General features: G+C 29.5%; 1 protein-coding gene and 1 pseudogene across 1 annotated transcript; both read right to left on the bottom strand.

Moving 5' to 3' along the window:
- Positions 1-23: 23 nt before the first annotated feature.
- The window catches only part of LOC105133204 (UDP-glycosyltransferase 88A1-like), a 25,688-nt pseudogene continuing 764 nt past the window's right edge, over positions 24-24,947 (bottom strand).
- LOC105133203 (UDP-glycosyltransferase 88A1-like) lies at positions 2,205-3,844 on the bottom strand. The gene has a single exon (XM_011037080.1). It carries the CDS (start codon positions 3,696-3,698, stop codon positions 2,268-2,270), a length of 1,431 nt encoding a protein of 476 aa, XP_011035382.1. The 5' UTR covers positions 3,699-3,844; the 3' UTR covers positions 2,205-2,267.

Here is a 24,947-nt window from a genome sequence, read left to right as displayed (position 1 = left end):
GAAGAATTCTACTATACCATAACTGATATTTTTGTTTTATTCATGAAGCAATGTTGCTATGCAAAACGACACCATAACAGGTGACAAGTACATGTACAATAAGAAAATGGAAGTACCAACAGCATCGATCGTAGATGACCAACATGACAGAGTCCTAAACTAGACCAAGTAAATTTCATGCTTAGTTCCATGACTCGACAAGCTTGGACAGTGCCACATGAGAAGAACCACCTTCAATCATTGCAGCCTTGGCTGCATTTTTCATAGCAAGTGCTCTCTCCCTAATCAATATACCTTCATCAGACACCATCAATCCTCTAGGATTCTTCTCCACCTCTTCAGCACTTACAAATCCATCTTCAGACTCGTTCATTGGCAAAGCAAGCTTCATTTCCTCCACTAGCACTGCCCTATTCAGCCTTTGCTCTGCATACAATGGCCAAGCCACCAAATACCAATGGCACACCAGCACGAACTGCTACAAGTGTAGAATTCCACCCGCAGTGAGTCACAAATCCACCTACTGAACTGTGGGTCAAGATTTCACCTTGTGGAGCCCATAATTTCACCACTAGTCCCCTCTCTTTAGTACTTTCCTGGAATCCATCAGGAAGTAAAGAATCCAAATCAGGTTCTCCATTTGCTTTGATGGATACACTTAGATTACGAGAAGGTGGATCCCGAACCACCCACAAAAATCTTTGGCCACTTTTTCCCAAACCAATCGCTATTTCCCTCAGCTGCTCCTTGCAGAAGAGCCCCGAACTACCAAAACAAAGATACACACAATTTGGCTTTGTTAGGAGTCAAGCCAAGTTAAACACTCAGGCACATCATCATCAGGACTAGTCTTGCTGCTACCACCTCTTTTATCATCAGCTACAATCAATGGACCTATGCAATAAATCGGTGGGGTGGGGTTATGGGGCACACAGAGCCCATCTGATATTGCCTTAACAACTTTGGACTCCAGGAATTCAAATGTGTTGATCATAATCCCAGCTGCTTGAGGGACTTGAGTGGCAAAATCAAGAAAGTGTTGATAGGCCTTATTGTCCCGCTCAAGAAAAGGCTTCGGCATGTCAGTGGCAAGAACTGGTAACAAGCCAGGAACATTAAGAAAGTGCTCTTTCATATCTTTGAAACTTTTGGTGGTGTTTTGGTGTAGGGTAGGGAGGTGAAGATATAAAGCAAGAAAGCAAGCACCGGAAGTGATAAAAAAGTAACTAGGGATGTGAAGTTCATTGGCCATAGAAAGACCAGAAGTGCAGAAGAAGTCCATAATAAGCCCATGAATTTTACTCGTTTTGGATATGTTGATGAGTTCTTCATGAACACGAGGTTTGCTGAAGTGAAGGACCTCCAAAGTGAGTACCTCAAGGTGGGTTGCAGCTGTGGAAGCTGGGGTAACAATGGGGAGATGATGGAATTTGATGAAGGGAACACTGGCAGAAACAAAGTTTTGTTAGATAAGGCAAGCGTAAGAAACGTAAGAAATTATATAAATCAAAAGTGAAATAAAGTTGAAAATCAGCAAGTCAAAATATACTGGCGTGAATATACAAGTAAACAAAAGAAACAAACTGCTTTGAACAAGTGAATACAACCAAAAAAAGAAACAGAACAAACTCCCTTGAATAAGGGAAACATGCACCTTAAACAAAAAGAACAAGTTAGCTGGCTAAACAAAAGCAGCGACCAGTCAACATTTTCATATAATATGTTGTTATCGGATTTTAGTAAGGATAGATATCTCTTCTTAATATTTTTTTGTCTTTGATAAAAAAGAGAAGTTAAATGTAAAGTATTCTTAAAAAACAATAGAAAGAAAAATTGACACAAACTATGGAAAAAAAACATAAATGTCAATTGAGCTAAATGCTATGCTATGCTATGCCGGCTGCTCAACTAAATGTCAATTGAGCTAAATGCTATGCTATGCTGGCTGCTCAACTAAGTTGCTTCATTTGTCATGCCTCTTACCAATAATTTTTATAGTAGAGATCCTTTTTACAATAAATAAGAGAATTTATCAGTAAAGAAAATTTATTATATGATTTGTCATGTAATTTTGAATTTTTTTCCTAACATTATTAGAAAGGTTCTCAGAATATTTCTATATATATATATATATATATGAAATCGATACATGAAAGACGGCACACACCTTAAATTTATATTGGGCTGGATCGTTTTTAATAATATGTAAACAATGATTAAAAATTATTTTATAAATTGTGCACATAACGACGATACATCGACCCAATTCATTTGTCTTTCCATGACTCAACAAGTTCAGACAAAGCCACCCGAGAAGAACCACCCTCGTTCAAAGCAGCCTTTGCTGCAATTTTCATGGCTATGGTTCGCTCCCTAACCAACCTACCTTCCTCCGACTCCATCAACCCTCGAACTCGCTCCTCCACCTCGGCCGAACTCACAAATCCGTTGTCAGATTCATTCATCGGCAATGCAAGTTTCATTTCCTCCACCAAGAAGATCCTATTGAGCCTCTGCTCTGCGTATAGTGGCCAAGCCACCAATGGCACACCTGCGCAAACTGCTTCCAGCACCGAGTTCCATCCACAATGACTTACGAACCCGCCTACCGATGGATGGTTCAGCACTGCTACTTGCGGAGCCCACGACTTCAGCACGAGTCCCCTCTCCTTGGTTCGATCCAAGAAACCTTCAGGGAGCAATGAGTCTAAATCAATATTTGGATGTGCCGAGAGTGCTACGCTTTTCTTATGAGATGGTGGATTCCGAACCACCCACAAGAACCTGTGGCCACTTCTCTCCAACCCGAAAGCTATTTCTCTTAACTGTTCCTTGGAGAACAGCCCCAAACTACCAAAACATAGAAAGACAACACTTCCAACTGGTTGCGAGTCCAGCCATGTTAGACACTCCAGCGCAGTACCATTGCGAGTGCCTGCATCATCTTTAGGACCTTCAGTGGCTATCAATGGTCCGATACAGTAAATTGGAGGTGTGCGATTATTGGGTACACATAATCCCTCGGATGTTGTTTTCACAGCTCTGGCTTCAAGTGATGCAAAAGTGTTTACAACAATACCTGCTGATTCGGGGAAGCTGCTTGAGGAATCTAAAAAGTTCTCATAGGACTTATCGTCGCGATTAAGTACCGGTATTGGCATGTCAGACGATGGAATTGGTGGAACACCGGGAATATGGAGAAGGGAGTTTAGATCTTTAAGACTTTTTGTGGTGGTGTTATGAATGGTTGGGAAATAAAGGAAAATAGCAAGAACACCAGCACCAGAAGTGAAGAAGTGGTAGCCAGGGATATCAAGTTCCTTGGCAACAGAGAGAGCAGCACAGCAAAAGACGTCCACAACAAGTCCATGAATGGTGTAGTTTTTGGAAATGGACAATAGTTCTTCACGAACGTGAGGATTGCTGAGGCGAAGGACCTCAAAAGTGAGTTCTTCATGATGGGTGGTTTTTGTAGAAGGGAGGGTTACAGTAGGAAGATGGTGGAATTTGATCGAGGGAATGGTGGCAGCAACGTTGGCAATGTATGGGGCAGTGGAGCCAGAATCATAGGGCACAGAAGTGATGAGTATGTGAATAGAAAGGGAAGGTTTTTGGGTCACTAAGAGTTTCCCTAGCTCCACCATAGATATCAAATGGCCAATAGGTGGTGATGGGTACAGAGCTATGGCCTCCTCCATGGCTGCTCGAGCCCTTTCCTGTACCTCTGTGTACTTGGAGAGACATAAATAGAGAGAGCAAGCAACCTGTGTGGAGCAGTTTCAAAAAGAAAGGAATAAGGTCACAAACAAGCATCTGAGCATGAAATTGGGTCACATACAAGATACCCTATTTGTCTTTCTCAAAGTCGGTCAAGAGTAGATCACGTACCCTGCCAGAACAATAAAATAGGAGCAACCTACCAGTCAAACCTAAAATTCTTATAGCAGGACAAAATCCAGGACAGTGAAAATAATAATTTAAGCAAAATATTGTAGTCAGTACTGACGTCAGAATCCATCTCTTTTAGACTTTTAGTAGCCAAGATACATATTCTAAATTTTGAAGGCAAAAGAAGACAATCGCATTTAGACTACCGGTTCATAAGTGTTCTCAGACAAGTTAAAAATCGAGACCGGCGCATTAATTTCATTGGATTTACTAAGTTAGAATAATTTTGATAATATAAATAAAAAATACAATGATAATAAATATATTAATTAAAAATAACCAAAAAAAATTAAAAAAAACTGATTTGAGACCATCATGTGATGAAGGGGTACCGAACTCCAGCCTCCTCCAATGCTCTCTCTCTTGAGAGAGAGAACAAAAACGAGCACTGTATTAGGATTTGGTTAAAAATATAGTTGTAGTTGTTTTTTAAATAGTTTTTTATATTAAAATATATATTAATAATATTTTTTTATTTTTTAAAAAATTATTTTTGAAATTAATATATTAGAATAATTTAAAAACACTAAAAATATATTAATTTGAAATTATTAAAAAAATAAAAAAAATTCAAACTTTTTTTTAAAATAAAATGTAGAAACAAATAAAATGTAGAGAATGGAGTGCGGAAGAGAAATAAGCAGGCTACAAAATTCTATAAGGTGAGGCAATAATGTTTATTATTTACTTATTTATTTTTAACTTATTGTTTATTATTTATTTATTTATTTTTAAAGAAAAGTACCAATAATTTACTTGATGATAACACAAGTAACATGGCAATAGAAAATAATAATAGTAATAATAATAATAGATTATAATGGTTGAAATAGGTTAGAATATACAAATCTTAGGTCATGAAGTGAAAAATTTATTACAATTTATTTTAAAAAAAATTACAATATCTTAAATAAATTTAAAAACCAATTTAAACAAACTAGAAAATTCAAAAAATTAAAATTAAATAAACTAGGAAAAATAAAATTATTAATTTTATCAACACTTGATTTTCTAAACTAAATAAAAAAAATTATCCAAAATTAAGTAATAATAATAATAATTAAAAAAAATTCTTACAATCCTCCAATATCACTAGGCTTTGTACAAAAATCAAGCCTTCCTCTCTTTCTCATCTCAACTGTTCAGCCATTGATGTACTAGGTAAGAAAGAGACGAGCAAGCAAAGCAGGGTTGAACTCTCCATGCCATGCCATAAATTTTTAAGAGAATATATAGGAACGTAACAGTAATTTTTTTTAAAAAACATATATTAAAATAACTTTTTTTATTTTTAATATAATAATATAATGTTTCTAATCCTAAAATAGAGAAAAACATTATATTGGTGATAGTGGCATATATAATAAATATTTTCAAACTCTCTAAAATACGCTGACAGATTTGATCAATTGGTAATTCCGTATGTGATAATAAAAAAATATTTTAAAAAAATAAAATTGCATAGAATAATTAACATAAAATTGTATAGAATAATCAAAAATAGAAAATAATTAAAAAATTAAAATTTTATAAAAATAAAATATATATAAAAATAAACTTGAATAATATAAAATTCAAATATTCATGACCATTTTATATGTTCAAATAAAAATTAAACTAGAACAATGACTGCACTATAATAGGAGGAGGAGGTGGAGGCTAGTCATTCCTAGTGTTGTTACTTATTTTTGGGTTCTCACAAAACAAAAATAGAGAAAAATACAAAAAAATAGGTTAAAAAAATTCAGAAAGAACATAAAATAAAAAAATATGTAGCAATGAGAAGATGTCAGAGTGCCAAGGTCAAAAATTGATTGAGGAGGTTAAAAATACAAAGAGTGAAATTTGACAGTATAACGTTAATTGATGAGAGCCCTGTTGATAAAAAAAATTTAATTTGAAAAAAATATCTAGAATCACATGTTTATGGACTCAATTAAATTTTATCTAAGGTTTAATTGAATTTATAGAGGGTTTGATTGCAAAAAAAATTAATTTTAAAGTCAATTTAGGCTTTTATTGTTAGAAATTAAAGTTCTAAGGTCAAATTATAATTTTAAAGAGTTAATTTGGTCAAATCAAGGACTTAATTGGATAATTATTGAAGTTTGATGGTCAATTAGGGACTTGATTAAAACAATCTGAAATCAAGGACCAAACTGGAAAACGTGTGTAAAAAGAGAGGCTGAATTTGATCAAAAAATGGGCTAAATTAAAGAAATTGAAAGTTTATTTATCAATTGAGGGTCAAATCGTATAAATCAAAAATCAAAGATTGTCTTGTAAATGGCACTAAAATCAAAGGATCTATTTACAATTTACCTAAAAATTTAACTATAAAATTGCAAAACTCTAATGATCATATCAGAAATATCCATTTGAATTGGAAAACGATGCCGTTTTAGAAACACTATTCATTTCCTTCTTCATATGTCATTTAAGTAGTAGAGACAGTGGAATCGTTTCAGCAGCAAAAATAGTAGATTGCTTCAGTTATGGAAAAATTTTATCAGCTACTATCCCTCTGCATGCCATTACCATCTTGACCCTTACTTTTACTCTTGCAATAACGGTTTTGAGTGTCTTTATTATCAGGGAAACATATGTATTCTTTGGCTATAAAAGCTAGAGGAGGGACCGAACACGAGGGGTAAGAGAAGAGAGAGTATAGGAAGGAAAAACCAAGGAGAGGAGAAGAAAACACGAAAAATAGAAGGAATAGAAGAGAAAGGAGAAAAAAAGAAGAAGAAAGGAGAGCTGAAGGTAGAAAGACATAAAGAACAGGAGAGCTAAAGGGAAATAGGAGAAGAACTTAAAAAAACAGAGGTGAAATGGAGTTGAAGAGAAAAAAAAAAGGAGAGGGGCGAAAGAAAAGAAAAGCATAAAGAAAGACAAGGAAACAAGAAACTAACAGGCGAGGTTAGCATCATCATAGGCTTCCCCTTCTCCAAAACCAGGTATGTTCATTTCCCTTTTTATTCTTTGCAAATGATGTTTATTACCATGCGAAGGTAATTTAAGTACCTTCGTATTGTTCATACATGCGTGAGTAAATTCACGCGTGCTTTTAGTTGCCTAACCAGATCACTGGCTTGGGCCAATAACTCAGCTAGGCTACTTGGGTCTAGCCCAGCCATATGGGTTGAGTTGGACCCAGCAAAATAAAAAATAAAAAAATGAATTGGTTTTTTCATATCATGTATTTATTTTGTGACTGTAAATATATAAATTTGGTATTAAAATACCTAATTTTCTATGAAATCTTGCACTACACACACACACAAATGAAAAAACAAGTTTTGTTTTCATGTATATAGCCAAGTCTCTTAAAAAAAAAAATCATATCGTAGTTTTATACAAATAGAAAATTTCAAAATATTTCAAAAAAAATATTTTGTTTTCTTTTAAAATCTAGATTTATGAACTTACACGTTAGACGTATTTCTAATATTAAATAAAAATTAGTTTTTTTCTTTTTACTATTAGAATGGTTAGGTTTTACCAAATGAGATAAGAATCTCCTTATTAAGAAAAGTTTTTCTCGAACCATAGATAGACAAAAAAGAAAAAAGAAAAAAGAAAGCATGACAATACCTCACAATATATCAAACAATTAAAAAAAGCACCTAATGACACATCATCATCGCTATTAAAAGAACTAGCTCCATCATGTGTTCAAAACATGTAGTTGATTTTGTTACATAATCAAATTCGATTTTACAAAAAATTCAGCAAAACCTCCTATATACTGGAGACTATCTAAAATGTTCAAACCTGTAAATATTTAAAATATATGCCACAAACCGGTTGATTTTATTTTATTTCTACTAGAAATTTTGGATTATTCAATTTCATCTCATTTTCAACATGATAATATAATGTTTTTAATCATAAAATAGAGAGAGAGAAATCCTATTTATAATCTAATAATTGTATAAATTTAAAAATAAAATAGAGAAAAATATAAAATTTATTCCTATATATTCAATTAATATTTATACTACAAATTTAACAATAACAATTAAAATTAAACAGAACAATCAAACATTAAAGAAATATATATAATAAAATAGAGATAAAACAATAAAATTTAATCATATACATTTAATTAACATTTATACTGCAAATTTAATACTAACAATTAAAATTCAACAAAACAATCAATTATTATTCCAATAAAAACAATAAAATAGAGAAGAAAAATAAAAAAATTACAGGCTTTAGAAATGAAAAATACTTACCTTAATGGTGTGTTTATTTTTAGACTTATCTACAAGAATAAAATAAAAATAAAAAAATATATTGTTAATAAACTGAAGAAAAAAAAAAGAAAATTATTAAGTAAATTGAATCATAATACATATCTTTTAAGTTGAAGATGAAGCTAGAATTAGATATTGAAGAGAATTTGAGTGGACAGAGAAAGCATTGTGAAGTTTGCAAATGAGAGGAAAAAAATGAACTGACGGAGTTGTTGCTGGGTTTTATATTATATTTTTATTGATGAAATCACCAAAAAAATATTAAATAATATTATTTTTAATTAATCCATTAAATTCACCTTAAATTTTCATTTCACACTAAATTTAAAAAAAAACCACCAAAAATTTTACAGTTCGTTGATAATTCCTTCACTAATTTAAAATAATATACACGATTATAAATGCATTAATTACAATCCTTTTGGATTTAGTAGTTTGTTAGTAGCCCATCAAAAATTCCATTGGTAACATGCAACATCCTCAAAGGACTTTAATTGACATCATCGATATAGGATGTGAAAAGTTCTCTTTACCTTTAAAATACACTGATGGACACTATCAGTTTTTCCATCAATGATATGGGATGCCCTTCGCCTTTAAAATACACTGATGGACTTCGTCTTTGGAATGCACCGATAGATATAGTCCGTTGGAATTTCCATCGGTGATGTAACAGTCTCAAAGTTATATCATCAAGGTCATAACTATTACATCTAAATCACCCTTCAAAACCACAAATATTCATGATTTTTTTTTATAAATCTAATTTCCTACGGAAAATTCTATAAAGTTTCCTTTGTTTTTAATGATACTAAGTTATCGACTAAATTTTATTCAATCAAACTACTCAATCTTCCACTTCAATCCAACCATCCAGGATCATATATCATCTCATCATTCAATATCTCACATAGCAATACTTCATTATTCTTTCTCAAATTTACATCATCAATAAATAAATCATAGCAATTATATTCTCTTGTAATAAAACATTAACTAAGTTAATACAATTATAAATTCAAAGGATTCATATTGAAGTAAATATTAAAGTAATTATGCTTTGTCAAGTTTACATCATCAATAAATAAATCATAGCAATTATATTCTTTTATAATAAAACATTAACTAAGGTAATACAAGTATAAATTCAAAGGATTCATATTGAAGTAAATATTACTTTAATAAGCATCTATCATTTAAACATGCACAACTATGATTACTAAACTTCATTTAGAATAGCCCACTGATGCTAGTTTCTTACTTATATTTTCTAAATATACAAGTACCAAAAGCAATTATCTTTAGTATACATTTATTAAAATCTATATATAATACAAACTATATATAAGGAAAAAGACATTACATCCTAGAAGAAAAAGGTCTAAACACAAAAGCCTATATCTAACACTCTGCTTCACCTTGTGAAATATATGTATACATAACATTAATAAGAAATAAGTAAAATAACACATTAACAATGGTAAAATTATTATATTCACAACTCTTCAAGATATATTAAATTGTCTTTCATCACTAACTTATTATATAGCTCATTTATAATTTTATCAATTTTATACTTGTAGGATTTCGACAACCAACACTCATTGCTTAATTTTAAATTTGAAAATTTGTAAAATTTACCTCAAATCTGGCTAACCTTCCTCAGTAGCCAACAACTATTCAGTAATTTCATATGAATTACTCCACATCTAGCTAATCTCTTTTAATAGCCAATAATTCTAGTAATTTCATACGAATTACTCAATATCTAGCTATTCTCTTTTAGAGCTAAATAAATTCTAGTAATTCCATATGAATTACATAACATCTAGCTAATATCTTAATGACTAATCAATCCAGTAATTCTATATGAATTACCTAACATCCAGTTATTCTCTTTAATAGCTACTCAATTTGGTAATTCCATACGAAGTACCAAACATCTCAATTATAACACAAACAAGTTTCTTCTTCGTCTTTTTCATATCAATATGTTATAAAACAACCCATACCTAATAATGAAACTTTGATTTTTAAATGAAAGTGATGAATCACTTACCATGTGCTCGTGATGGCCCAACTCCTCCTGATTAATGCCTTGCTCCTGAAATAACTCCTAAATCAATCAAGTTGTACCATATTATTAATCCATTAATATTTCTCTTATGTTCCAAAATTTAAAGCATGTAATATCTTCTATTTAATTTGGTTTTGCACAAAAAATTTCTATTCATTTATCACATCATTATCAACATAAAGTTTAATCAATTTTCTTCTTTTAACTTGCTTAAATAATTCTTCTATGAACTATTTCTATCATTTATTTATTTCTTCTTTTTACATTCTTATGATATTTCTTCACTTGTTCATACTTTGAATTCTTCAATGAGATGAGGAACATCATTTCTTAAACATAAAACAATCAAAACCTCATACATCTATTTCCTCGTCCTTAGTTACAAGTTCATTATTCAAAATTATTTAATTTCTTTCTAAATTACTATTTAAATTCACTATTTCTATACTATTCCACTTCAATTCCATCATGTTGACTACTTTTCTTAAAAATCCCCAAATTCTCATGAGAGCCCTAATTTAAAGAGTCAAGAGTATAAGAAATCAAATCAAATTTAATTGTTATTGTTTGATAACTTACTTAAATAAATTTAAAAACACTTCATTCAAGTAAGAATCTTGACTTTTCATGCTTACCAATCTAAGTTCTCCCAACTTCTCTTCTTCTCCTAGTGTGGTCGGCCCTCCACTCCCTTCTTCTATCTTTCTTCACTTGATTCTTCCTTAATTTAATATTCTAAGTCTTTCAATCTTACAAGTTCCAAGCTCTCTCTCACTTTTTCTTGTTTTTCTTTTGGTTTTCACTCTTCCTCTCTTTCTATCCTATGGCCAATCACTTCCCCTTGTATTAGCCTATAAATTGTAACAATTTAATTAATTCCATTCACTTCTCTCAATAGTAAATTTTCATGTTTTTGGCATAAATTCTGGGGTACCGATACAGGTTAGACTACCTTTTTACCGAATTTATTTTGATTTTTATTAATTTACATCCAAATAGATTTATTTCATCATAATCCATTTCCATCTATTTATTTATGCTTCTATATTTTTTATTTTTCATTTATTTTTGAAATTTTATTTTATTATTATTTTTTCCCATTAATTTCTTTCCATTAAAGTAACCATTCAAGATAGCTACTTATCTTAACATTTATTTTAGTGTCCTATCAAATTTTGTTGTATCAAGGGTGATGTGCACAATAAATAATAGATTTTGTTTGTATTCCCTATCTATCCTCCCTACAAATACTTAAATTAAAAGTTACATGTACAACATAATAATAACAGTTCATATAACAATTATAAAATAAATATTTCTTTGTATAAAATTTTATCTATAAATATTACATTATAAAAAATTACATTACACTTTCGTATTTTGATAGTTAGTTAGAATTACCTTTTTCTTCTTTAAATGAATCGTCATTAACTCCATCGCAATCTTCAATGTTGATAACATTGTTATCATCATCTTCATCGATTTGTGCTTGTCTGCTGGAGCTCAGAACAACATTCAACTCCTTAGTGTCAACATCAATAAGAGTATTATTGAAGACGTGAAAATTTAAATTTTCTTTTGAGTCAATTGATGGAGCAACTCAATGTAGTTTAACAAACTCACTAATTTTAAAGATATTATCTCTCATACTTGTATCTTAGTTCTTATCCGGAACAACTTTGACACAAACTCTGGGTTTTGTTTTTAAAATGAATAACCAATCAACTCTTGAAAGATCCTTTCTAAAGGAAGTGGTGTATATGTAATAAATTTATTAGTATTGTTTGGTGAAAATAAAGACATCATTTACGTTGTAGAGTCTAGCTTTCAAGTTAATTTTGACTAGAACATAATGGGGATCTACTCTGATTCCTGTATCAGTGATTTTATACCAATAATATTTGAATAAAAATATTCTATTATACTCGTTATGATATTTTAATTGAACAACCTCTTCTAATTTACTATAATAGTCAACTTTAAACTCCCTATAAATCGAACTCTTAACTCAAACACCACTGTTATATGTCATTTTTCCATGCCCATATTCTTTAGTATGAAACACATATCCATTGATAAAATACTAGTTGTAGCACTTCACTTTTCTTTCAGGATCCAGGTTTAGTAAAGAAAATAAAGCATTAGCATTCCTTCCCATTTGATAAACCTTGTACATCAAATATAACAATGAACAATAAACAAGAATTCTATAACAAAATTAAGTATCATGATAGATAATGAGTTTATGATAATACTTACATATGTTTTGAATCATGTGGCAAATTGTTCATCCTGTAATCGAAACATTTAGGATTTGGTCAACTGTGAGTTATTAAATAGTAAATATTATCGATGTTGACTATGAGATTTTAAAAGATATATGAGTTTGTGATATCACAATAGATAAATAATCCATTTATAACAAATTTTAAGTAGTATATATACTTACCGAATAAAAAGTCTTAATTCATCATAGTTAAATAGCACATGATTAGAGAATATTGACAAGTTCCTACTTGAAGGCACTTCACCACCATCATCATGCTGTGGAATGTGGTTGATTCTTATTCTCAAATAAGATTTAAAATATTATGAAATAAATATTGAAATCTCTTCAACAATATAGGCCTTACATATCAAAGCCTCAATATGCACTTTATTCTTAACCTTTTTTTTTTTAAAAAAAAAAAGATTAAGCAAGTACCTACATAGAATTAAAAAAAATATTTTCAATTAATAAAAATAATAAAAATATATTAATAATTACATTGCATCTATAATATCTAACCTCTCGAATGGATATATTCATTTATATTGGACTAGGCCTTCAATTATTGCCACATATGATAAATGTATGAGTAAATGCTTCATTGAGTCAAAAAATAATAGAGAAAATATCATTTCAAGTTTGTATATTGTCTTGATGATATTCATTTCAAGCCTCTCAATATGATATGTCTATAACTTGTTGAAGCATATATATTTAAAGAAATGATTAATCTCTGTAAGTGCATCTCATATCTCCTTTGATAATAAATCATGATAAGCTGATAAGCTAATGGAATGAGAGTTTGCATAAACACATGGCAGTCATAGCTCTTCATTTCATACAATCCGTATTTCTCCAAATTAATCAACCTTAATATGTTTGAGGCATATCCATTGGGAAAACACAGACTCTTAAAGTATTGGTAGACTAATAGTTGTGCGTTCTTCTCCAAGGCTAAGCTTACTTTAGACTTTACGACTTGTGACCCATCAATAACCAACTCTATATTTTTACAGTGAAAAAACAACATAATATCAAAAAATACTTTGACCTCTATATTTTTACAGTGAAAAAACAACATTATATCCATTCTAGTTTTGATATTGTCCTTTGTTCTCAAATGATCATCTATGGTGAAAATATTCTCAAGCACGTTCTTTTTTATGTGTATGATGTCAAGGTTTTGGTAGAAAAGATTGTTTTTCCAAAAGGAAGCTCTCAAAAAATACTTCACTTTACCAAATTATGGGTCAAACCAAAATCAAGAAACTTTTGCTTATGAGATAGAAAACTAAACATAATATCAACATACTTTGACACCATATTATGCAATTCTTCGCTAGAAAGAAATAGGAATGTAACATCCTTTTCAACTCTACCAACAAAAATATCCTTTCTATTCTTTTTATACTCGTGATCTATTGGTAATAAATGATAGAGGTAGTAAAAAAACTATGCTTTACCCCTGTTTGTTAACATGAATACCTTGTTGTTTTTCATGCAGTATGAACATACTAGTTTTCCATGCGTGCTCTAACCATAAACCATTTCATAAGCTGAAAAATCATTAATAGTCCACATCAAAGCTTCCCTAATAAGAAAATTATGTTTTCTTAATACATCATAAGTTAAAGCCTTAGAGGACAATAACTATGTCAACTTATCAATTAACGGTTGAAGATAAATATATATATTCTAGCTCGAACTATTAGGACCGGGTATGATTGTAGATAAAAACATGAACTCTGGCCTTATACACATCCCCGGTGACAAATTGTAAATTGTGAGAATAACCGACCAATAAGAATAAGAAGCAGCAAATGACCCAAATGGGTTGAATCCATTTGAATACAACCCAAGATGCATGTTCCTTGATTCAGATAAAAAGTAAAGATGCATACTATTAAAGTATTTACATGCTTCAAGATAAAAACATGAACTCTGGCCTTATACACATCCCCGGTGACAAATTGTAAATTGTGAGAATAACCGACCAATAAGAATAAGAAGCAGCAAATGACCCAAATGGGTTGAATCCATTTGAATACAACCCAAGATGCATGTTCCTTGATTCAGATAAAAAGTAAAGATGCATACTATTAAAGTATTTACATGCTTCATTGTCAGAAAGATGCACCATCACTCTATCCACTACATAATATGAATGGTGCTATGTCATATGATCAACAGTTTTTGATGATATGAATAACCTCTACAGTTTAGGCGTGATTGAGAAGTATTTAAGTTTTTTATATTCCACAAGATTCTTTCTCATTCCAGTTCTGGGTTTGTAATAGGAATACTTATATGCCACGCATTCGGTCAACTCATCATTTTCAAAGTAGTACAATATGCAGAAGTTTAGACACATGTCAATTTTTTGGTATCCTAAACCAAGAGGTTTCATCATCGACTTAATAATATAGAAGTTCTCTTTTAACTTGTTTTCTTCAAGTAAAATGCTTATCGCCCATTCAATAATTCTATCATATCTGGCCTCACTCAACCTATAATCCAACTTGATGGTAAAAATTTATGTAACGACTGATAATTTACTGTGATTTGTGCAACCATTCCATAATGTTTCATCAGAATCTTTCAAAAGATCAAAAAACCTATACGCATCTACATTAAATTCTTCTTCTATAATTGGACATTGATTGACATTACGTTGATTCATTCTTATTGCATCCATAACTATATTCCTGTAAAGATTACTATTGTCATTTACAACTCTATGAACGTTGCTAACACTATAAGTTAATCCAACCATTCTTTCTACTATGCTCTCGTTATGAAAAAATAGTTCTCTTTGTACATACCAATACAGGTAATCCTCTATGAACCCTTTGTGTAAAAGATCATCATTACAATATCTAAATTAAGAAACTTTTTATTTTTACACTTCATATATAGATACTTGATATTGCCTCTACTAATATTTCTTGGAATAGATGTTGCAAAATTAATAAAACTCTGAACCTCATTATAATAATCCATCATCTGCAATCCTTGAGTTGAATCTTGATACATCCATGGATGATCGTCCATGACTTTTATTGAACCTATATGAAATAATGATGACAACATGTATTAATTAACCACATTAAATAAATAAATTTACAAAAATATTGGTTTAGCTTAAGATTATCCAAGTTACTCTCAAACTTCTCTTAAATATTCATTATCAAGTATCTATGTAGATAAAAATTTATACACATTAATTTACAGAAATTAGAACTCGACAATAAAATTTTAAAAACAGAAATTAGAACTCGACAATAAAATTTTATAAAAATGAACCTATTATTTATTTCAACACAACACACGTAAGTCGGTAATTTGACATAAGTTTCAATAATCTACAAACAAATATAATTTTATAAAATCTAAAACAAACCATAAAAAGTATAAAATTATAAATCCATAATACAAGTTTGTTTGAGAAAAAATAATAAACTAAGTAAAAAAAATACATATACTAAAAAAACATTCAATAATAAAATTGTGTTAAAATTAAAAAAAATATAGATGTACTTACTTAAAATGAAAAATTCATAATAAATTAGAACACGAATGTTATAACTAGAAAAGTTAAAGAAGAATGAGTTGTGTTGAGATGAGATGAAATGGAAGGTTTTGGGGGGTTGGTTGTTTGGAGTGGGGGGTTTGTTTTGATACAGGGGAAAGAAGAAGGAAAAATAAAAGAGGGGAGGGTTGATGACCAAGTCATATATTAAATATTACTAATGAAATTACCAAATGAATAATTCTATTTGTAACTCCGTCAGCAATTTTGTTAGTCTAGTAGATACATCATTATAAGAACATCCCGATTTGAATCACACTATAATCTCGTCAGTAAAATCGTCCATAAAAATTTATACATCATCGCACTATTTGGTTTTTAAAATTATTTATATTCCATCTGTGATTTCGTTGGTATATACTGAAAAAATATTTCTTTTGGTATATACTGACGGTGTTGACGATGGAAAAAAACGGTTAGTAATTCCATTTGTATTTATTGAATTTTTGGTAGTATGAGAATTTATTGTGTTTAACTATTATAGTTCTTTGCAAGTCTTTTTAAGCAGAATAAAGTTTTGGATATAGTTTCTATATAGAGGAAATTCTGTTCAAATTTGTTAAAATTAGAAATTTTTTTACCCTATAAAATTATTAACTAAATCAAATGTTCAATTAACAAACTAAAAAATAAATCTTACAAGAACTATATTTTTGTTAGATTTAGATGCAAGGAGATTTATTGCTAGAATTTAAATGGAATAAATAAAATGACTTCTGAAATTTAATTGATGTAGCTCTTCAGAGCAAGCAATCTCGATGGAGCAATTTAAAAAAGAAAGGAATAAGGTCACAAATGATAGTGATGATAGTTTAAACTGTTTTTCAAGTAGGAATGTATTAAAATAAAATATTTTTAAAAAATATTTTTGATATCAGTACGTTTTCAAAAAATATAATTTTTTTATTTTAAATAAAAAAATTAAAATTTTAAAAAACATGATTTCTACCCTCTACCCAACATATCCTTTCAAATCATAGCAAGCTACATGTTGTTCAACCAAAGTTTTCAATGATTTGTTTGCATACCCACTGCATAATCGTTCTAAAAGTCTTTTATCTTGGTTTCTCGTACTCTGCCAAAACAATAAAATCGTAGCAATCCACCAATCAAACCTAAAATTCTTAAAGCTGGACAAAAATCAGGACAGGTGAATATAATAATGTAAGCAAAATATAGTAGTCGGCACTGACGTCAGAATCCATGTCTGTTTGGAGCCGAGATACGTCTTCTAAATTTTCATGGCAATGGAAGCCAATGTTGGTTTTCATTTGTTTCTATCATTGGCAATATTATTTTTTTGTGGTTGTCATTTTTAGTGAAAAAATCTAAGATTTCGATTTCATTTGTTTGCTTTTTTTTTTTTTTTAAGAAGTGATTGCTATAGAAAATAGATTCTTGAAAAGTTATTTAATTTTTTATGTTTGATAATATTATAAAAAAATAAATTAAAAATATTTTTTATTGTTTGGCTATTCCTTGAAAAATAATTCCAAAAATAACTTATTAATATTTTTTTTAAAATTTATTAAAAATAAAGATTAAATCTAATAGATGAAAAGGTTGAAAGATGATTAAATTAAATACAAAAATTCTTATTTCATAAATTATTTTAAATAAAACAAATAAAAATCAAAAAATCAAAATCAAATTTAATAGATAAAAAAGTTAAAAGATGATAAAATTAAAAAAATTAATTTTATAAAATATTTCAAATAAAATAAATATCAATGACAAGAATAAGGACCAAATTTCATAAATAAATTTTTTTTATTTAAAACATAATAATAGAGAAACAAATAACAATTAAAAAAATAAGGATCAAAATTGATATAAAAATAAAAAAATAAATTTTAAGGGATCAAATTAAAATCAAATATAAAAAATAATTTAAAATAAATTATATAACATTTAAAAAATTAAAAATAAAATATGATATAATAAAAAAAAATCCTAACTATATGCCTAAGTTCATCAATTAAAATGAAAGTAGGCAGTGCTGACTTTTTTCTAAACTATGTCTCTAGTTGTATTTGGGTCTTGGAATACACTGTAATATTGCATGTATTGAAAATAACATTAAACATATTTTGCAATAGCCAAGGTCCTGTATCATGATTTTTTTTTTTTTATCCAAGAGATAACATTTTAAGAATCTAACTCCACGGTTCATTGATAAGAAAAAAAATTATATTAATTAATACTCAAAACTGATACTTATTTTGTAATATCTATGTTATTGATCATTAGATTCAAATCCAAGTCCAACCCAAATTCAAAAACCCAACCTAACCTAACCTATGTAAGTAAAGTGAATTTTTTTCAAAAAAAAATTGAATTTTTTTTCTATAAAAAGGTTTGAAATGTCTTAGAAGATTCTTTTGGTCATGAACAATGTTCATAGTAAAGTGATGATGCGTCTCTAGAGATGTTTTTTCTTCTTTTTCTTACATATATGGTATCTTTGTTTTTTCTAGTTAATAATTGCTGTAATTACTTTTTTTTACAATTTATATTTTATCATTTCCTGTAATTTAAATCAAATTATTAAATTACCTGATTTTATTAGATACAATTGAGTTTTTTATTTAAAAAAAAAACATTATCATTGCTTAACATCCTCTTTTAAGGTTAAAAAAAAAAATCAATTTGTAGAGTAATTTGGGTCATTGATCTAGTTGTTATTATTCATCAAGCTATTGTATATTTAAAATAGTTGGCAGACCTAATTTGATGTCTAATTAAAAAATAAAAACAGACAAGTTATTGAATTGAATTAACTTGCAGGTCATCAATAAATCTGAATCAATTATTTTTATTAAAATAATATTATTTTAAATTTTTTCTTTTAAATTTTTGGTGTTAGAATAGAATAATTCTAAATTAAATTTTTTTAATCAACTATATCACTTAACAAGTGTTCGGATAGTTAAATTTAACTAAGTCAATATTAAAACCAATTTAACTTTAAATCTAGTTTAATTTAGGTTTTGAATCATAAAAACTAAGTCGCGAGGTGTTTTTACTATTGAATAAGCATTATATACTCTCTTACAAATCGCAAGAGATTGGAATGGTTATTTTTTATAAGTTTTAATTTGATTATTAGACTTTTTTCTTTATATAATTGAACCCTTTTTATCCCAAATTAGTTGAAAAGTCCATTTATCCACCATCTCTTGTAATTTATAGATGATAGATTCATTTAATTGTTAAAATTTAATTTTAATATCTAATTTCATTTTTTAGTCATTTTTTTGTGAGAGAAAAGAATGAGATTCTTTGAATTTTTAGTTTAGAGAGAAAAAATCATTATCAATGATGATTTTGATTATAAAAATATTTATGTGTATAATTGAGTGTGTTAAATATATCATTCATGCAAATAGCATAATACTAATTAAAAAAATTACTTTTTTACAACTATTCCTCATTATCTAAGATTCAAATCCCAAGTATAATAAACAAAACAAATTTACTTTCCAACTATGTCCAGTTTTGTAAACCAACTAATCCAGAAAAAATTTAACAACCATGCATTTAAATAAATTAAACTTTTATTGCAATAATAAATATATTCTCTAACAAGCTTTTATATATTGAAAATAAGTTTTTTCCCCTCTCAATCAATTGATTGTGTTAAACATATTATTCATGCCAAACCATTACAATAATACAAAAATAGTTTTAAACAAAAAGTGTACATCTTCAAAGATTCAAATCCTAACTAAAACATATAAAACATGTAATAACCTAATTTTTGATAATATAAAATTCAAAAAATAAAATGAATGAAAAATTAAGATTTGGATCAAGACAACATAAATAAAAAGCTTTGAGGGTTTAATCATCTTAAATTTATGAATTTAAAAGTTAATTTTAAAAGAAATTAAAAGAATTAATAGGTATGAGGTTTCAATTAAACTTTAATTTAGTTTAATTAATGATATCAAGAGTTTGATTGAAGAATAGATAATTTTGATGATTTAATTAAATTTAGAATTAATTTAATTAATGAAATCAGGTATAATTAAATAAATATTAAATTACTCAGCTATTTAAGGTTGAAATTACAAGTGATTAAGGTTCAGGGACCATTTTGTAAAAGGCACGGCAATTCTCCCCAGGGGCCAGATTAAGAGTGTTTGAAACTTGGAGGACCAGATTGAAAAATGGCTGCCCCCTTCCAGAAACGGCGCCATTTTTCATTTGTGGCCATCGTCTTCTTCCTCTGGAAACAGAGGAGACAACCTGCAAAGAAAAAAAAGAAATCCTGCCTAGGTAGACAGCTCAACACAAGCAAGGACAGATTGATTTTGGTCTGCTAAGTTTCCCAATCCAAGAATTCAGAGGAGTAAAAAGGGGGAGGGAAAAAATAAAAATCAGGGGAGACGACAGAGGAGCGAATCCATAACAAAAAAAAAAACCAGAGCATAAGGAGGAGAGACTGAAAGGAGCAGGGGAGAGAAGAATATTCTCCGGATAAGGCTAGGACCATCACCTTCATCTTCGACTCCATCTTCGTCTTCATCATCGCCAGGTAACACTCTTTTCTCTTACTCTGCCTTTTCTCTTCCATCTAATGGTCAAAACTGTGCGAAGGTAATTTAATACCTTCGCAACGTGCCGCGCACGCGTGACTGCTGCTCTGCCGTTTTACTGGCTTGGACCAGTTACAAACGGGCCACCTGGTCCAATTCAGTTTGTGTTAGTTAGACGACATCCAGTTAAAAAAATTAAAAAAGGGGCTGCGTCTGTGCTTTCGGTTCAGCCGGTTCAAATTATATTTGTTAAGGGTGTATTTGATAAAATATATTTTTATATCTTTTTTATGTTTATTTTAATTTAATATTTAATCAAATAAGTTTTTTTTATATCATAAAATTTTAAAAATATTTAGGAAATTTTATTGATTTATTTGTAAGCTCCTCATATTTTGATTTATTTTTTTCTTGATGTTTTGCATTTTTTTAAGTTATGTGCTTAATCTGTGGTTTATTATTGTTAAATAAAAATATATCATTCAATATTTTTTTCATCTTAAAATAAAAAATATTCATAAAGGATAACAAGAAAAAATGACATAAAAAATTTCTTCTTCAAATTTATTTTTTATAAAAATATTTACTAATACTAGAATAAAAAGTATTGTATTTTTTGGATTGGTAAGATATTTACCAATGTTCAGATAAAAAATATGTATAGGAATTGTTTACTAACAATAGAGTAGGAAACACAAAAGAAAAAATAATAATAAAAATAATAAATTCTTAGTTATTTTAAACAAAAACCAGTAATATAATTAGCCTCAAATAAGATGTTTAGGAAGTAATAACATTTTTTTTTGTAACTAGTCTTGTATCATAAAATCTATATTAACTAATTATAGGTTATTAGTGACCATAATATTAGGTGACAACTCATTAAATAAGATATTTTTTTTTAAAAAATAAAATGTTAAATATTTTTTTTTCTAATCAAGTAATAATTTTTACTTGATTTTCATGATATCCAGTATAATAAAACAAATTTACATACAAAGAAGTCAAGCTTTTCAAAATTAATTAGAGAAAATGAAAAAAAAAATGTTCCGGATCATGATTGAGTTGGCCAAGGACAATGTATTTTAGACTATTAAAAAAAATGAAATCAAATCCACCTCTCGTAACTATTAATTTATTATCAAACATCACTGATACATCTCGAAAGGTTACAATACAGATAACAATAAGATTACATAATATATAATTATAATCCACCCATTGGAAATAATAATCTTATGCTGCTGCTGATGAAATTTTTTCCTTTATTTACCAAGTACACATGACCCAGTAACAAATTAAACATTCACAGTAAACACAGGCCAGCAGATTTAACTCACTTTTCTTGCTTACTTCCATGACTCAACAAGCTTGGACAGTGCCACAAGAGAAGAGCCACCTTCAATCATTGCAGCCTCGGCTGGATTTTTCATAGCAATCGCTCTCTCCCTAATCAATATACCTTCATCAGACTCCATCAATCCTCTAAGATTCTTCTCCACCTCATCAGCACTTACAAATCCATCTTCAGACTCGTTCATTGACAAAGCAAGCTTCATTTCCTCCACTAGCACTGCCCTATTCAACGTTTGCTCTGCATACAATGGCCAAGCCACCAATGGCACACCAGCACACACTGCTTCAAGTGTAGGATTTCACCCGCAGCGAGTCACAAATCCACCTACTGAATTGTGGTTCAAGATTTCCACTTGTGGAGCCCATAATTTCACCACTAGTCCCCTCTCTTTAGTACGTTCCAAGAATCCAAGGAAGCAAAGAATCCAAATCAGGTTCTCCATTTGCTTTGATGGATACACTTAGATTATGAGAAGGTGGATCCCGAACCACCCACAAGAACCTTTGACCACTTTTTTCCAACCCAATAACTATCTCCCTTAACTGTTCCTTGGTGAATAGCCCTAAGCTACCAAAACAAAGAAACACAACGCTTTGGCTTGGTTGGGAATCAAGCCAAGTAATACACTTATGTGCGTCTTCAGGACTAGTCTTGCTGCTACCACCTCTTTTATCATCAGCTACATTCAATGGACCTATGCAATAAATCGGTGGCGTGGGGTTATGGGGCACACGGAGCCCATCTGATATTGCCCTTACAACTTTGGACTCGAGGAATTCAAATGTGTTGATCATAATCCCAGCTGCTTGAGGGACTTGAGTGGAAAAATCAAGGACGTATTGATAGTCCTTGTTGTCCCGCTCAAGAAAAGGCTTTGGCATGTCAGTAGCAAGAACTGGCAACAAGCCAGGAACAATAAGAAAGTGCTCTTTCATATCTTTGAAACTTTTGGTGGTGTTTCGGTGAAGGGTAGGGAGGTGAAGATATAAAGCAAGAAAGCAAGCACCAGAAGTGATATAAAAGTAACTAGGGATGTGAAGTTCTTTGGCCACTGAAAGACCAGAAGTGCAAAAGAAGTCCATAATAAGACCATGAATTTTACACGTTTTGGATATGTTGATGAGTTCTTCATGAACACGAGGTTTTCTGAAGTGAAGGACCTCCAAAGTGAGTACTTCAAGAGGTGTTGCAGTTGTGGAAGCTGGGGTAACTATGGGGTAACAATGTGGAAACAATGGAAATGTATTTATCGGTTCTTCCTGCAATATAGGGTGCTGCAGCAATGAGAATGTGTATGGAAAGGGCAGGTCTATGAGTGAGCAATAGTTTGCCTAGCTCCACTATAGACACCAAGTGGTCAACATGTGGTGATGGGTACAGAACTACTGCCTCCTCCATCGCTCTCCCTCTTGAGAGATAGAACAAAAACAGCACTATACAAGTAGAGGATGGAATGTGGGAGAGAATTAAGCAGGCTTGTAAAGTGAGGCAAGGGCGTTTATTATTTATTTATTTATTAAAAAATGTACCAATAATTTAATTGGTGATAACAAAGTGACAAGAAAATAGCAAATAAAAATGTAATTTAATTGATAAGCTTTAGATTTGTTTTTTAAAAATTATTAATTTAAATTATATAAATCTTAAAATTATTGAAGATTTATAAAGTTATTAATTTTAAAATTCATAAAATTAATTGAAATATAGATAACAAAGAATAATAATAATAATAATAATATAATATAATAGTAGTAGTGTACGACGAGGTTGAATTTAAGGTAGAACACAAGAATCTCAGATGATGAATAAATTTTTTTTATTATAATTTACCTATTTAAAAAATTTACATTATTTTAAATAAATTTAAAAACTATCTTAAATAAATTATAAAAAAATTAAAAATTAAAATTATCAATTTTTTCAATCCTTAATTTTCTAAACTAAATAGAAAAAAATATATAAATGAAACAAATTATCCTAAATTAAGTAATATATAATAAAATCAAATCAGTTAAGATTTAATTATTGCATTGTTACGGATTCATTGTTGTGAACTCTCCATGCCATAAATATTCAATGATGAAAGCGTTATCTTTTTTTTTTGTCCTTTTTTCTTCTTTTTTGCTAAAAAGAAGAGGTTAAAAGTAAAGCATTCTTAAGAAAAAAAAAGAAAAACAATTTGACACAGAAACTATGGGCTAGATCATGATACATGAATTACGTCACACACCTTAAATCTATTGGGCTAGATCGTTTTTAATAATATATAAACAACGATTAAAAATTATTTTATAAATTATACACATAATAATGATATATAATTAAATTATGTTCTTAGAGCAGTTAATTTTAAAACCTTAATATTCATGTTAATTTTAAAACCTTAATATTCAAACTTATTTCAAAAGGTATTTATCTATATATAATATCTTGTATGTATTTTGGTATTTTTCATTTTTATTAAAGTCAGTTGTGAGGTAAAACATAATAAACTTTATTTATATAATTTCTAGATCCTAGTCTTTTGATGTTCACTATTATATTCAAATGTTGGAATAAAAACCCAATATAATTCAATCATGTGAATCTCTGAAAGGGGAGAAAACTAAGTATTAAATGAATTTATAATTTTATAAAAAGAATACATAAAGATCGATATATTTATGAAAATAATTAAACAAGTTAAAAAAACAAAATAAACAGAGCCAGCCTAGCATTCAAATGACGCATGGCTGGCCCTGGCAAGCGTAGGCCATTGCGCACCCCAGGGCATTGAAAACAAACAGCATTTGAGGGGAAGAACGAATTTAATTCCAAGCAAAAAAATTTATTGTAAATCAACTTGGATCTTTAAAAATCAAATCCAAGTTTTTTTTAATCCAATCATGTATCTCAATTTTGCAG

The sequence above is a fragment of the Populus euphratica genome, unplaced genomic scaffold, assembly GCF_000495115.2.
Source record: "Populus euphratica unplaced genomic scaffold, PopEup_1.0 scaffold110.1, whole genome shotgun sequence".
Taxonomy (NCBI): domain Eukaryota; kingdom Viridiplantae; phylum Streptophyta; class Magnoliopsida; order Malpighiales; family Salicaceae; genus Populus; species Populus euphratica.
Note: the sequence above shows the minus strand (reverse complement) of the source record. Positions and strands in the feature narration are given on the sequence as shown.